This window comes from Microtus pennsylvanicus, chromosome 7, assembly GCF_037038515.1.
Source record: "Microtus pennsylvanicus isolate mMicPen1 chromosome 7, mMicPen1.hap1, whole genome shotgun sequence".
In the NCBI taxonomy this organism is placed as follows: domain Eukaryota; kingdom Metazoa; phylum Chordata; class Mammalia; order Rodentia; family Cricetidae; genus Microtus; species Microtus pennsylvanicus.
In genome coordinates this window covers 5,211,594-5,227,841 of record NC_134585.1, presented here as the reverse complement: position 1 = coordinate 5,227,841, position 16,248 = coordinate 5,211,594, and the positions used below count along the sequence as shown (strand labels likewise).

Genomic DNA, 16,248 nt, shown 5'->3' with positions numbered 1-16,248 from the left:
TGGGGATACAGTTGGTTGTCAGTATTAGAGGAAGAACACAGGACAGAGACAGAAGTGGAAAGTAAGTCACATGAGGTCATTTCAAGTACAGAGACAGGTCATGGGGGGGTGCTCTCCAAATCTACTACACTGCAAAACATGTGCTCATTTAAATTTTGCTTTTCTTCATCAATAATCTCAGCACAGTGATTACAGACTATGTGTGCTTGCTGTCTTCCTCAAGGGTGAGAGCTGTGTCTGGTAGAGGTAGATATAAACACCAAATAGGATCAATAAAAGCGAAGCCTGAAGTCTTCACTGATTTGATCCCTTCAGTTTTAGTTAACTGAACCAGAATGTTCAAGTTTATTGGGGAACTGCACTTTCCACAGGGGCAAGGCCAGCCTAGTGATCAACTGCTCACCAGCTCTCATCAAAACGAGGGCCACTGAGAAGCTCTTGTGTCTCTTCATGAACAAAGCAGGGGACTGGGTGTGGCTAAGTTGATAGAGGCAGAGTGCTTGCTTGGCATGCACGAAGCCCTGGTTCTATGTCCAGCAGGACACAGACCGGGTATGGTGCTTTCTGCTTGTTATCCAAGCACTGGGAAGAAGGCAGAGAAGCTGGAGATTGAGGTCACCCTTGGTTGTGTAGTAAATCTGAAGCTACCCTGAGATACATGAGATCCCACCTCGAATACAAACTAATAAAGAGCAAAGCAGAAATGGAAAGAGAGGCAGATCTCTGTGGATTCCAAGTTAGCTGAGATACACAGTGAGCTACTGTCTCAAATGAATGAATGAATGAAACAAAGAGAAGGAAGGACAAAACTAGGAATGAGAAGCTATAAACGGAGGAAAGGACTTGAAGACTCATCTCCACTTAACCCATGACAAGTCAGTTCCCAAGAAGAGTCCTAAAATTCCCCCTGCCTACTCCGCTAGGGCAGAGAACCACTATGGTTAAGAATGATTCCAATACCATCTACTGAAATTTTCTGCATTTCCAAATATTTGCAGTATGAGGTCAGAATGCACACCAATGAAATAGTCCAGGCGATAACTGAGATCACCCAGAGAAGTGCTCACGTGATCTCCCGTGTGTCTCTGTAAAAATGTGCCACCTGCCCCACCAAGTTAGACAGCAGTCAAAACTAGATATGCTCATTTCCCAAGTCATCCCAGTGCCCGCAGGTTGCTGGTCACAAACAAAACGCACAACCTACTGTTCCCTTCTGGCAGGTATATGTGGTCTTAGCGATGAAGCAAAAGTCTGAATGAGGAAATGAAAAGCAATACTTGAAACAAAGGCACAAACACAGGAAGAGGATAGACAAAAGTCAACTGTACACCTGAAAGGCAATTACAGGTTTTGCTAATTAGCATGGGAAATGCATATCAAAATCAGAGCCTGCTGTGCATCCAGCAACCTTCATCTTTGGTCCTCAGGGTGTTGTTTGATTGCCTATTTTTCTTAGTGGACACAAATGTTTTTAGGAGACATAGGCTCTAGCACACACAATGGTGTAACACCGGACGGAATTGTTATCGGTGTGGCCCTGTAAACCCTGCAATCGTACTGAAAAAGTTTGTTCTCTTGGGTGTGCTCTTCACTGGCTCTGAAGAATACAGAAATAAGCACTGCTCTGGACAGGCGCTAATTTTTGACTGCTATCAACATCACAAAAGTCAGCAGCAAAACACTTTCCTAATAGACCCAGGTTCCCCGTTTCTAGGTAGAGCACGTTAGTCGTCTGGCAGGGACTCAGCGTTCGGGAAGTGTTCACCAGGCAGTACCTGAGAGCTGCTCAAGTCACAGAAGAGCTGGGGCTCAGGGATGAAGAGCACTGGCTACTTTCCTAGGACCACTTATAGCTCTAGAAGGAAGATGTGAACCACACAGACACCAGGTACAAACACACACAGCCACTCTTAGACACATACAAAATGATAAAAAATAAATCTTAAAAAAAAAAAAAAACAAAAACAAGCTGGGCGATGGTGGTACACCAGCACTTGGGAGGCAGACGCAGGTGGATCTCTGTGAGTTTGAGGCCAGTCGGGGTCTACAAGAGCTAGTTCCAGGACAGTCAGGAGTGTTACATAGAGAAACCCTGTCATGGAAAAAAACAAACCCCACAAAAGAAGAGTGTTAGAATCTAGCTGGAGTTAACATAAGACAGATGCTTTGCTCCAGTCATGGACTTGCTCAGTCAATGAAGATAACTTTAGTTTGCTAGGGAGACACTAGATTGTCGGTGGGCTTCTCTATGGGGATAAAATTATAATCAGTAAAATTTAACCCTTCAAATAGAGCTCAGTCTTCATTAAGGCCTCTTCAATGTAAGAAAACAGGTTCATTTTCCATTCTAGGATGCTCAATTAAACCAAAACACAATACTTGCTAGTCTATAGATCATTTTTTTTCCCTGTTAAAGTCTATCCTCAATAAAAATCCTAGGGTAAAACTCAGACCCAACTGACATTTTCCAAAGTAAATCACAGACACACAGCAGTAGCATTTGTTCCCCATTCAGATTCCACAACATTCTCTTTTCCAACCACAGCTTGCAGCAGGCTCCATGGTCTCTGCTCAGCTGTGTGGAGCCTCTGTTCTGGCACTGAGACAGGGCTGTGGGAACAGCATGTCATTCTTAGTTACTGCCAGTCCTAAACTTTCATTTGCAGGGTCAGGTTAATGCGGTTGAGCTCCTGCACATGGGCCGAAGTGCCTCTCTTCCTCCTCTTCACCCGTCTTTGTCATTCACTTCTCCCTGTTTTTTCCCTTCTATTAAGGTAACACACAAGTGAAAATGTATCTGCCTGCTTGTTTTTTGGGAAAAGATTAAATAGCCCCCAGCCCCCCAAAAAAGATTGGAGAAAAGTTGGTTTGCACTGGGAGCATTGGGAATGAAGTGCCATAATCTGGACGCTGAGTGACCTGCCCCCCATCCCCACCGCATGTGTCAAAGGGTATTAGGAGCAGTGGAACCTCTGGGCGGCAAAGCTTAGGTCATTAGGAATATGGATTTGAAAACTGGAATCCTGGTCTTTTTCTTCATTTTGCTTTCTAGCCACATGATGAATGGTCTTTGTTATACCAACATTCCCTACCACTGAACCTGGCACCCCTAGCAGACACCTAAAAGCCATGGGCCTGACTATGATCTGGAACCTCTAAAACCATGAGGTGAAAAAACCTTTTTCTCTTGACACAAGATAATGTTCTCAGGCATGTTATCACAGAGAAAGAAAGCTGACTAATATAGAAAGTTCAGGACGAATAGTAATGTCCTACAATTCTGTTTGACTTTTATAATAAACATCCTTTCCACTTAGGAATGCCAGAATTGCAACAGGACCAAACGTGTAACTGTGCTTAAGATGTTTCTTCTTCGGGCTGGAGAGATGGCTCAGCACTTAAGAGCAAATGGTTGCTCTTCCAAATGGACCTGAGTTCAATTCCCAGCACCCACAATGGCTCACAACCATCTGTAACTCCAGTCCTAGAGGATCTGACACCCTCCGCCCTCCTCTATGGGCACTGAATGCACATGGCACACAGTCATACAAACAGGCAAAAGATCCACAGACATAAAAATGTTTAAAAGATGTCTCTTCTCTTACAGCACAGTGTGTCTCTAAAGCAGGACAGGGCAATTTAAGGGAGAAGGCTGTACTCTAGTTCACAGTTCTTAGCGGAGTCACAGCCACCGGAACCCGCGACAGGTGACCACACTGCAGCAACAATCAAGCACAGTGAGTTAGCTGCTACTGCTCAGCTTGTTTTTCTCTGTCCTATTCAGTCCCAGATGCCCTGCCAAGAGAATAGTCCCAGCCACAATTTAGATGCTCATCCCACATCTATTAATTCACTCAGGATAATCCCCACAGGCATGCCCAGAAGCCATCAGTGATCCTACAGTCTATCAAGTTGAAAATAATACAGTGTTAATCAGGTACTGGGGAAGCTGTCGTGGTGGGGAGGCTGTTGTGGAGCAGAGGACACCTGCTGGAATCCGTCTTGCTCTCACAAGGGTGCCACCCCGCATGTGAAGGCATTCATCAGCAGTGGAGCGAACCTTAGGCGCGATCACCAGACTGGTCCCATCTGAGTGCCTTCTGCCGTTTCCTATGCCCAGGTGCTCTCAGTGGTGACTGGCCACAACACATCCATGCACCTTTCCTTCCTTCCATTTTAGAGACCTTTCCCCGGCTCTCTACTCCTGGCTGCTGGGACGGGATCCCAGGCTCTGCTTTCCAGGAGGCACCAGACTGGAAGAAATCTTTTCCAACATGCAGGGGCTGCCATCTGCCCCAGTACAAAAACTTTCAGGGATCAGCAGCCTCATTATCACCTCCCTATCCCTGAGGGCTCAAAGAGGGAAAAACTTATAGTCGAAATTCCATCACTCCCTCTTTTGCAACTCTCTGAAATTTCATAAGGACTCATTGCTGCCTCTGAACAGGTCACACTGTGCCGGAGACAGTAAAAGTGCTAAAGTGCACCATGCATACTCTTTACTTTCTATGCTCCCCACAGGAGCCCAGGAGAGGTGGGGGACAGAATACTCTCCTGGAGTCTGAGCACCGTTGAGCAGTTCTGTGGGCTACCTGCTCATCCTCATCCCCAGCTGATGCTGCAAATGCAAGAGATTCACTCACACATCATTGAATTCCTCCAGGGACCTCGCGGGCGTAAACACATCCAACAGACCGATGACCTGCAAGAACACAGAAAAATGATCAGTAGGAAAGCAGTGGGCTCCCACAGCGCCTACCAGGTCTGCGGTGGAAAGAGGACAGGTTCCAAATCCAGTTCCACTGGTGTGCGAGGACTGACTTGCTTACCCCTGCATTTCTGTTTTAGCCCTGTTAACATCATTTCTTCTTAGGGATTGGGGGTGTTGAGGATTTGTTTTTAAAATTTAAGATATGTAGTATTTGCAGACAAGCAAGCAAGCTCTGTCCTAACTGTGCAGACAGCTAAGGATGCAGCTGGTAGGCTGCCTCTCAGGAACCGATCCTTGAGCAGGTGTATGAGAGCAAGGCTTCAAGTTCAGTCAAGAACAGGCCAGCTGACTCAGCAGGCTACCCTCACAGTGACTGTGTCTCTGTCATTTGCTACCATTAGACGTTTTTGTGTAAAAGACTGAATATTGTGATGGCCTCTAAGAACCTGGTTATGGTTGTTGCTATTCTCTTTGGAGGTCAAACTTGCTGGAAGTTTTGTTTTTTAGATATTTAGAGTGTATGAGCATGTGATATGCATCCTCAGAGGCCAGAGGGAGGCACTGGATCCCCTGGAGCTAGAATTACAGGCAGCTGTGAGTCACCCAATGTGGTTGCTGGTAACCTCTATAAAAGTACCAAGAGCTCATAGCCACTGAGACATCTATCTCCCAGGACAGTCTTGGCTCTTCACTGTGCAGAACTGCTTCTGTATCTTAAGTGCCTAACAAATGTCTGCAGGATAATCTGAAAGCTGAGACAATTTCTATATTAAGTGTAAGTTTTCTGGTCTTTTCCCATCTCCCCTTTAAACATGTCAGTAGAAAAGAAAATTGAGACATTCAACTTTGTGCCTGCTTTTTAAAAAAACAAAGCAACGGAGTTGGAGTGGTTCAGCAGTTCTAATCCAGCCAGAGCTACGGAGATTGACCCTGTCTCAAACAAACAAACCTTTAAAAGACAAAACCCACGAATATCTGAGTATGGGGTCTTTTAAGACTGGGCCCTGACCATCCTGACATACAATGACACTGCTGCTAAGCAGCAGTGTGCATAACCAAAACCCATCTTCTCGGGTGGCAGAGGGGCTCGGCCATCCTTTCAGGGCACGGAGTTCCATTCTCAACATCAAAGTCAGGTGTCTCACAAGCACCTATGACTCCAGATGCCCTCTTCTGTCCTCCATGGCACTGCACACAAGTGTGTGTGTGTGTGTGTGTGTGTGTGTGTGTGTGTATACATCCCCACATGTACACAAACACATATACATGATTATAAAACTTATAAAAAGTAAAACTCCATCTTTCTTCAAAAAATCTTATCATTTTGTGTATATGGTGTTTTTGCCTGCATGTTATGTCTGTGAACCACATGTGCACAGTGCTAGCTGAGGTCAGAAGTGGGTATCAGATCCCTCAAAGTAGATTTACAGACCACTGTGGGCCAACTTCCACAAGCTATCCTTTGACATCACATACACATGCACACATGCAAATACACATACCCACAAAATAAAGAGTTCCATACAGAGAAAGTTACTGGGGGCTGGAGAGGGCTCGGCAGTTAGGAGCACTGGCTGTTCCTGCAGGGCAGCCAGGTTTGGTTCTCTGTACCCACAGAGTGGCTCCCAAGCACCTGTGGCTCCATCCAGTTCCAGGGAATCTGACATCTTCTGGCCTCCAAGAGCCCTGCACCTCATGATTCACATAAACTCAAGCAGGCAGACACAAATCATAGAAACTATACACAATTTTTTTAATTAAAATAAAAAAATCAAGTGCTTCTTAAGATCCTGGAATAAAACTACAGCTCTGGGAAGAGGCACCACCATCATCCTCAAGCAGCACAACCCAACCCGACAGCCCCAATGTGGTGTGTGTGCACCTGCAGCAGTGCACACAAAGCCCTTGGTCTGTGCAAGGACATGAGAACTTACATTCTCGTGTTTCATGTGCTTCAGCAGGCGCAGCTCTCTGTAGGTCCTTTTGGCATGAATGATGGACTGAAACGGTCTCGACAGCTTCTTCACTGCCACACGATGTCCTGTCTTTGTATCAAAAGCAGCACTAAGGAGAAAACACAACAACAAAAATCCACCATTAAAGTGCTCCACAAACTACTTCTAATACTTTCAAGGCAATTCCATTTCCAACTTAAATGTGTGGCAGGACACAGAAAGAACAGAGACTAAGATGAAGACTACAATGACTCCGCCCACTGCCTACATCAGTGGTAGCAAGTGCTTCCCAGAGAGGTACAGAGAGCAGGGTTTTATACTCTCCAGACCCTAGGGAAGCAGCTTACAGTTGTTGCCTGAGAGCAGCTAGAGAATAAAAACCTATAAAATGGGTGTGGCTGTGTTAGAATACACTTCATGAAGCCAGGCAGCCATCTGTTCAAAGGAAACAACACTGATAATCTCTGTATGTACCCTGTGACCAGGCTTCTCTGTCACCTTGCTATGAGATGCTGGTCAAAGGAAAGGCCTCAGAAATCACCCTGCTTTCAGAAGAAGAAGCTCTTTCCAAAGTGTTGGGCACTTTATAGACTGAGGTACAGTGGGAAGCTTTCTGGGAGCAGGGAGGAGTGGCAGAGAGAATAAACACTTATAATAGTGATGGACACAGGGACCTCGGAATAAAGATGGGAGAACAACACTGACGAACGACAGCGCAGCATCGCCGTTAGCTAGGACGATGCGCTAACTTTCCCTTACTCCAGGAGTCCTCCTCTCACCCCCAAACCTACATGGATCCTCAATCGTTAGCTGTCAGTTTGATTTGTGTAACACTTGACCGGTCCAGCCTCCTTTCTGAGCCTTGTCTACCTCTCTATGCAGTAAGCTAAGCAGACACTTCCGACAGTCCTGCCATCAGAGGGCGCTCTCTCTGCACACACGCGTCCCTGTAAGCACAGGTGTCTTACACTGTTTCAAAACTACTACTTCCCATTTGCTTTCCTGCTTGCAATTCTGAAAAACCCCCAGCCTTGCTGCTGTTATCCAATGACTAGAATTTTCCATCACCCACCAAAAGTCTGTCCTATCAGAGAGTATCCCTCCATTCCCAACTCCTGTCAACATTCTTGGCAACTACAACATCCAAGTGGAGGGCACATCCAACGCCCTTGTTTCCTGACCCCTCAGGAAACTCCACCTCAGACAGCCCTTCAGGGCCGCACTCCAGCACCCCACCCTGCCTTTCGGTTTGCTTTAGTTTACTCCACCTTGACTACCACGAAGCTGCCGACCTAATCATCACTCTGTCTCTCCAGCCGCTCCTTCTTCAGTCTCCTAATTGCTCAATAGTGATAATCACTCCCTTGTACCCTCCCCTTGGCTAGTCGAACCTCAGGTGACCCCAATCACTTAGTTACCCACGTCTGAATACAAGGCTAACTGTGGTTGAAGAAAAAAAAATGTACAGACTAGATGGGCTGACAATTCTAAACTTCTGAACATAATTTCAAATATGCCCTAAAATAGTGCCACCTTTTTCATAGGGCCATTCTCTACTCTAAAATAATCACTTGACATTTTTGCCTCTCAACCTTCCCCCTCCCCCAACACACACACACTTTCCTTGAGAGAATATAAGCTATCAAAGGGAGTGCCATCCCTTCATGCACACCTGTTACCCCAGCTGCCCCTGGACCATGCTCTCCACAGCCTCTCTTGCTCTAAGGCATCCCCTCTGATCAAAACCCCAGATTGACAGTGTTTTGAAGCCAACCACATCTTCTTAGAGACATTTCTCTGCATCCCCCTTCTTTCCTTGTAATACTGGATTATACTATTTATATGCATATGTGCGTGCACATGTGTGTGTGGGTGGATGGATGGACAGAATGACAGACAGAGACAGACTGAGAACTGAACCCAGAGATACCACTGGCTCAGGCTCACTAAATCTACTGGGTCATTCATTTCAGAATATGCTCCAGAAATTTCCCATTTTATTAAAGTTCTTTGACGATACCCCACCATAGTTAAAAAGTTCTCCAAATTCTCAAGGTATGGGAACCATTCATGTTAGCTTTACTCGAGGAGTTAAAAAAGCAGAATACCACACTAGAACTGCAATCAGAAACTGAAGAAAGGCCAATGGTTTGCATTTTCTCAGACCCTTCATGCACTAAAATAGGTTCCTAACCTACATCTCTGCTGTTCAAAGTATACTTCAGGGACCAGAGGCCCTGGCACTGCCTGAGAGGCCTCTGAGAAGGCACGAATTCTCAGATAATTCATACAGTTTGGAATATGGCTTGTTCTCAGCTCCCGTTCCTCCTCCAATCCTGCCTGCTGGAACTGCTGCTCTTCCTTCCCAAGTCCATTACTGGCCCAACGACCACTTTCCTGGATTAGCATCTGGCATGGTTACCACTTCCGCTTCTTCTTAATCCCTACAGACATCCATATCAACATTTCTACAGGCTTTCTAGAACCGTCACTGTACTGTGTACTCCTGATAATGGAGTTCTTCAAGGGATGTCCTGGGCAGCCTCCTACATTCTCCTCCTGACAACCTCCTCTAGACCTAGGTTCAACGTGGAATGCCCTCCACAGGTGCATGTGTTAAACACTTGAGTCCCAGCTGTTTCCTTCTGTTACTGTTATTAGACAAAGTCTCAAATAGTTCAGGTTTGCCTTAGGCTCACTAAATAACTAAAGATAACTCCTGAACCTTCTGGCCCTACCTCCAGAACTACAGATGTGCCACCATGTCTAACTAGAGAGACTTGAAAACTCAGGAGACGGGAGGGCCCAATCAGATGGGCCTAACAACCTGAGCTTCGTTCCTCAAACTCAAATAGTAGGAGAAAAACAACTCAAAAATGTCTTCTGACCTCCACCCCCACAAATTGAACAAATATAACTTTGTTGTTGTTGTTTTTACTTAGGAGGTGGAAGTTGGCTGGAAGGAGGTCGCTTGGATTGGGCATCTTATCTTTTCTATCCCCATAATGCTCTGCTCGAGTCTATGGGTCCAGGCAGCCACACAAAGACTCTGAGAAAAGAAGAGTTGAAGTAGCCTTTGCTCCTTCAAACCATTCGTCAGGTCTCTGGTCACAGAAATGAGCTGGGGAAGCACGGGTGAGCACTGAGAACCCCACAACAGCTCTCCTCCTGTCACTGTCACTCCGGGTGAATGGATGACCATCTGGTTGCACCCTTGCTCAGCAGGCATGTCACCAAGCCTGATGACCTAAGTCCAATCCTACATGTTGCTAACCCCCCCACACACATACACAATTTCAAAAAAATAAATAGGGCCGGGCTATGATGGCGCACGCCTTCAATCCCAGCACTTGGGAGGCAGAGTTCAGGCCACCCTGGTCTACAAAGTGAGTTCCAGTACAAACCCAGAGAAACCTTCCTCAAGACACTAACAAACAAACAAACTGTGACTATCTTAAATCCAAGGAATTCCCTTGGTGTAGAGAATAAGATGTAAATTTCCTACCATAGCCTAAAGGTCAGATGAGATGACCTGGTCCGGCTGCTCACCCCATCAGTGGTGCCCATATGTGCATCCCATCAGGACCATGACCTTTTCTCGCCCAGGCCTGCTCTGGGTGTGCTGCTTCTTTCAGTTCCTTAAACCACTTGGACAGGCTGCTACTACTGTTCCTTCACCACCAGCCCCGACTCGCCCCCACTAAATCTTTGTTCTTCACGGGCTCATTTAGTCCCCCCCCCCTCCAGGATGTACCTACCTGGCCTGGGGGAGACTCCGGGAGTCTTCAGCCCTCACAATCCACACGCCCTCATGCTCCACAAACCCTAAGAAGACAACCCTCCTTTTCCACAGTGTGAGTCCTGACCACTCTTTAAACTCAGTTCTCTAAACTGGTTTGTAAGTGGGGAAATGGCTATGGCTCCTACATGATGTGGCTTTTCAACTTCCACCTTGAGTGTCCTTCCTCGGGGTGAGCCTGTGGGGAGCAGGGAAGGCCAGCAGTGTGACTGCACATACAAGTTCGGCTCGGCTGGGGAAACACCACAGCTGTCCATGACGACCACCCAAGCAGGCCATTCTCAGCTGGCTCCAGAGCAAGGCATGCATGTTCTACCCGCCTGACTCCACTCGCTGGTCAGTGGGTGACAGATGCTTTACTGGGACTCAGCAGCTCCCAATAATCACAATGATTATTATATGTTTATTTATCACCCACCAGGTAGTTAAACAGGGCTAGGCTCTGGAAGTAGACTGTCTGGGTTTTAATACCAGCTCTGCCACTTAATAACCGTATAATCTTGAGGAAGTTAATTAAATTCTATCAACCTCATATATAAAATACAGATGATGTTTGTATCTAATCTAAAGTACTAGCTTTTATGGCATGTTTAACAAAACCCTAATTTTATAAAACTCTAATGCCAGACATTAATAACAGCTGCTGTTGCCACTCACCCTGGGCATCTTGAGGGCAAGAAGTGCATCAGTTCTCCTCACCGTCATGGTACAAAGGACTTATCCTAACTCCTGGCACTCAGGACATTCTCCAGAACTGTTTAACAAAAAGTACACCAGAGAGTATTTTATAATGTAGTTATTTTGAGATAAGGAGGAAAAACCTCAGCTTCGTCAGTTGTCTCTGAAGAGTTCCCTCAGGGCTGGACACACAGCAGACAAGTGCCGTCAACAACTGCTTTGTTTTATTTCCAGGCAGGATCTTGCTAACGTGGTCTACACTGACTGGCTTTAATCTATAATCCTCATGCTGGGATTAGAGATCAGCCACCATTCATGGTTTAGTGCGTTATTTTTTTATGGTTACAAAGAAACAGTAAGTATAATAGCTGATGTCACAAAACTTATCATCTATTTGTGATAACAAATATATATTTCAGGAATGCCCAATAAAACAGCCAAGAGACAGTTTAACATTTCTCAAAACCCAGGATCTGAAAATATATACATTGCCAGGTGTGGTGGCACATCCCAGTACTTGGGAAGAGGCAGAGGCAGGTGGATCTTAAGTTCGAGACCAGCCTGGTCTACAAAGTGAGTTCCAGGAGAGCCAGGACTATTACACAGAGAAACCTTGTCTCAAAAAAACAATATAAACAGCCAGGCAGTGGTGGCGCATGACTTTAATCCCAGCACTCAGGAGGCAGAAGCAGGTGGATTTCTGTGAGTTCGAGGCCAGCCTGGTCTACAAGAGCTAGTTCCAGGACAGGCTCCAAAAACTACAGAGAAACCCTGTCTCGAAAATAAAAAAATAAAAAGCATACATACTGAGGCCTGATGGGAGACTGCAGCAGGTAAAGGACCCAAGGGTAAAGGCTCTGCTGTCAGCCTGAGAACGCAATCCCTGGGACCCACATGGTAGAAGGAAAGAACTGATTACTGCAAACTGCCCTCTGACATCCACAAGTGTGAGCCTGTAAAGATGCGCACGCACGCGCACACACACACACACACACACTGAAGCTGGGGGTAGTGATTTATGCCTATAATCCTAGCGATTGAAAGGGAGAGAGGCCATCTGGACTACAGAGGAAGACTTGTCTCAAACACACAGACAAGACACAAACAGAGTAGGGTTCAAAGTATGTGGCCTTTGCAGCCTGGTCACAAGAGACTGCTTGAAACCCAACAGGAAGAGTTTAAAGTCTAGTGCATTCTCATGTCTCACACATGCAGCAATCAGCAAGACTCCACTTCTTTCAGGTACTGAGGGCAAAGAACGAGTTTCAGAAGCAAAGCCGATCCTATCGTAGGGAAATTCTGACTCCGTACAGAAGAAAAGTCTAATACATGCCAGACTTTTAACATTTTTGAACTGTATGTGTTTCTATTTTCAGATTTATTCTTTTTTCTTTTTTTTCTTTTTTCGTTTTTTGAGACAGGGTTTCTTTGTATAGCTGTCTTGGAACTGGCTCTGTAGACCATCCCGGCCTCAAACTCACAGAAATCCGCCTGCCTCTGCCTCACAAGAGCTGGGATTAAAGGGGTGCGCCACCACCACCTGGCTAGTCTCAGTTGTGTGTGTGTGTGTGTTAACAAGCTTCCATCTCTCAAAGAGGCCATTAGCTGAGTGAGAAGCATGAGTCACAGTGCTGCTCTGTCACTGAGTGGCATTTTCAACTTAATGAAACTACTAGTTAGCAGCAATTATATTTCCTTTGAATGACACGTATATGGTCATAATCACCATATGTAAATATGGAACCTATATCCCTAGACCATAATCATTTTTCATTTTACCAAATTTCTTCCCAATTCACAAGCTATATCAGAACATACTAATTTTTACCACAGAGGACACACACTCCCATTAAAATACAACTTACACATAAGAGACATGCAGGAATTACTCAGACACTGTTCTCATGTGTTGCTAACCCTCCAGCAAAGGCTGCTAAAGTCCTGGCTCTATGCACTAAAATTCACTTCCAAGGCTCCTTCTTCTCTGTATCAAAGCAGTATTTGAAAAGAGAAATTATACTTTCTGCCCTAAATTAGAAACGTCCAAAAGCAGAGATTTCTTTAAAAACCCTTAAATCATGTGAAAAACAAATGGAAAGCTCAAAGAGAAGAAATTCAAACTGTATTTCACGTGTGATTATGATACTAGAATCTGGCACCATCTTGTTCTTTTGACTTGAAAAGGCAGTTTGTTTGTTTAGTTGTTTTAGGTTGTTTTGTTTTGAAGACAGGGTCTCTCTGTGTAGCCCTGGCTGTCCTGGAAATCACTCTGTAGACCACACCCACCTGCCTCTGTCCCCAAGAGCTGGAATCAAAGGCGTGTGCCACCACTGCCAGGCTGGAAAGGGTAGTTTGAGACACAATTGATTTCTCACTGATCTGTAACTCACCGAGTAGGCTAGACCGGGAGGCCAACATGCCCAAGATCTGCCAGTCTCTGCCTCCCCAGTGCATGCCACCACCCTAGCCCTCCCCTTTTTAAAAATGTGGTTTCTAGGGGAACAAAATGTCCCCTCTGTTGAGAACCACTATCTAGAGGAAGACTTCAAAGCAGCCCTGTGCTGAGATCTAAATAGTAAGGAGGCCCTCTGCCTTCCAAGAGGACCCTCCAGTGCAGTCAAATCTAAAGGTGCTTATTTTATTGCCATAGCCCAATCGTGGGTTTCATGGGACATTTCCTGCATTCTGAGTATGCTATGCCTCCCTATTTTCTAATGTGTCATTACAATGTACTATCAGAGACACTTCTCTATTTCTGTTTCAAAGTTTCAAGAGCAGTAATTTTTAAAGTAATCGTAAATAATTCATTCAAACAAATCTGCTATACCCGACTAATCATGTTGCACTGAAGTTCTTACAAGCATGGAACAGGTTTCCATACAACAGCTCTTAACTCCGTATCTAGGCTACAAGCATGTGTTGCACATTAACTGTACGGGACTGGTGTCTCCACAGCACAGAACTTAGGGTATTACCTTCTGCTGGATAACAAATCACCCCAAAATCTGGAGCTTTAAACATGGTTTATTATTTCCCACTGCTGCGGGTCAAGAGCTAGGGAGTAATTTAGCAAGGTGGCTCTGGCTCACTCAAGCTGCAGAAAGACACGGGCCACAGCAAGCCTCCTCTAATTGCTTTTAAATTTTATTTCTGTATGTGAATAAGTGCTTTGGCTACACGTACCGTGAGCATGCAGCAGCCACTAGAAGAGGATGTCAGATCCTTTGGCACTGGAGTTACAGCCAGGTGAGGTGCCATGTGGGTGCTGGGTATCAAACTCAGGTCCTCTGGAAAAGCAGCCAGTGCTCTTAACTGCTGAACCATCTCTCCCCGAAGTCACTTTTACATTTGACGAGGCTGAAACTCCTCTTCCAAGGTGGGGCACCCTCATGGCTAATGTGCTTGCCATCTAGGCCTCACAGAGCTACGTCACAGGCTTCCAGTAGAGGGTCTGAAAAGAGGGCCGTTTTGTCCCCCAGAGGACATCTGAGTCATTCTGGGTTGTCACAACCAACTCTTAAAGCAAAAATGTAATTGGCACCTTAGCAGGTGGTGTCCAGAGATGCTGCTTGCTAAGCATCCTACAGCATACCAGACAGTCAGGAACTATGAACAACTACTTGACCCCAAATGCCAAAGTGTATCAGAGCTGAGAAACTATGCTCTGGAGCAGGGGTGTCCAACCTTCCAAACTGTGGGAGAATGGTGTCATCTACAAATGTGTTGGGTCGAATTCAGTTATCCTGAGATAGACATGGCCTGGGATGCAGCCTGTGGACATGCCTGCTCCCACAGGAGTGATTCCAGAGGAAAAGCAAGGCAGGAGGTACACCTTATCAGTAACTGCTGCAGCCACACAGCAGAAAAGTGAGCCACCAAGTACAGTCCTCAGTAGAGGGGAGGGGAACTAAGCTCTGCCTCTTCATTCTTTAATCAGACTACAGGTGGTCTCTAACTTTGGTTCTACGATTCCTTTAAGATAGTGAGACGGTGACAAGCATTCAGCACCAAGTACCTGGAATTTTGGTGGGCCCTTCCACAGGCTGCTCGGCGACAGTGTCCGTCCAGTAAGCCATGTGCTCCCACTACAGTATCCTGTTGCTAAGGTAAGACACTGAGGTGGATAGGTGCTTTTGGAGCCCTGGAACTATTTCAACTTACAGGATTCTGGGCAAATAAAACAACAACAAAAGCAAAACACAAATGCAGCTGAGAGGTGGTGGCAACGCCTTTAATTCCAAAGTCAGCCTGGTGTACAGAGTGAGTTCCAGGACAGTAAAGGTTACACAGAGATCCTGTCTCAAAATAACAAAATAAAATAAAGCAAAACCAATGTAAGCCAAGGAACACCTTGACTTTTTTTTATTGATATAGAAAATTCCACTTAGCAAATTTAAACATACACATTGCCATACAGAGATGCCATACAGAAATCAAAAGATGAGTTCTAGTTTGGGTTCTGGAACTTCCCAGCAGGTGATCCCAGACAAAGCTTTCACAAACCTGTTTCCAAATAATAAACCAGGGAGTCCCCAGCACTGCCTGACTCAAAATGCTAGGAAAAGGCTCAAATAAGGTTAAGTATGTGGGTGTGCTTCACAAACTATAAAAAGCTAGTAGTTTTAAAAACTACCTTATTTTATCTTTAATCTTGTGTTTGTGTCTGTGTGTGGGCTTCTGCACCTGACTGCCATTAGATTCCCTGGAGCCGGAGCTTACAGGGTATGAGTTGTGAGCTTCCCCACACTGGTACTGGAAACAGAACTTGGATCCTCTGCAAGAACAGTATGCACTTTCCACAACCGAGCCGTTTCTCCTGCCCCAGAAGGCAGTTTTAAATACTCCAAACTGAAATCAACACTCAACTATAAAGTAAGTTTGTACCTGCAGCTTCCAGCATGGGACTTTACAAGTAGTAAACCCTCAGATATTTAATAGATATTTTTATATCTCTTTCTCTCAGATTGGAAGTTGATCAGATCTCTAAAGTAACAGTAAGAGAAGATTATTAACAGAAGAGAAGATTATTAAAATATAATTGAGAGTCCTTGATCATTTGTTTCTATGGTTACCCAGAGTCTCACAAGTTAAAAGCGTACATGAAT

The 16,248-nt window shown here is 45.4% G+C and overlaps 1 protein-coding gene across 2 annotated transcripts in view; it reads right to left on the bottom strand.

The window, feature by feature from the left end:
• Positions 1–16,248, bottom strand: part of Mapk14 (mitogen-activated protein kinase 14) — a 59,587-nt gene that overhangs the window by 30,224 nt on the left and 13,115 nt on the right. For both annotated transcript variants that reach the window (XM_075979711.1, XM_075979710.1), the window contains exons 2-3: positions 6,646–6,775; positions 4,644–4,702 (exon numbers count right to left, since the gene is read on the bottom strand). In XM_075979711.1, the coding sequence (XP_075835826.1) occupies positions 4,644–4,702; positions 6,646–6,775 (189 nt within the window). The remainder of the gene's footprint in view (positions 1–4,643; positions 4,703–6,645; positions 6,776–16,248) is intronic.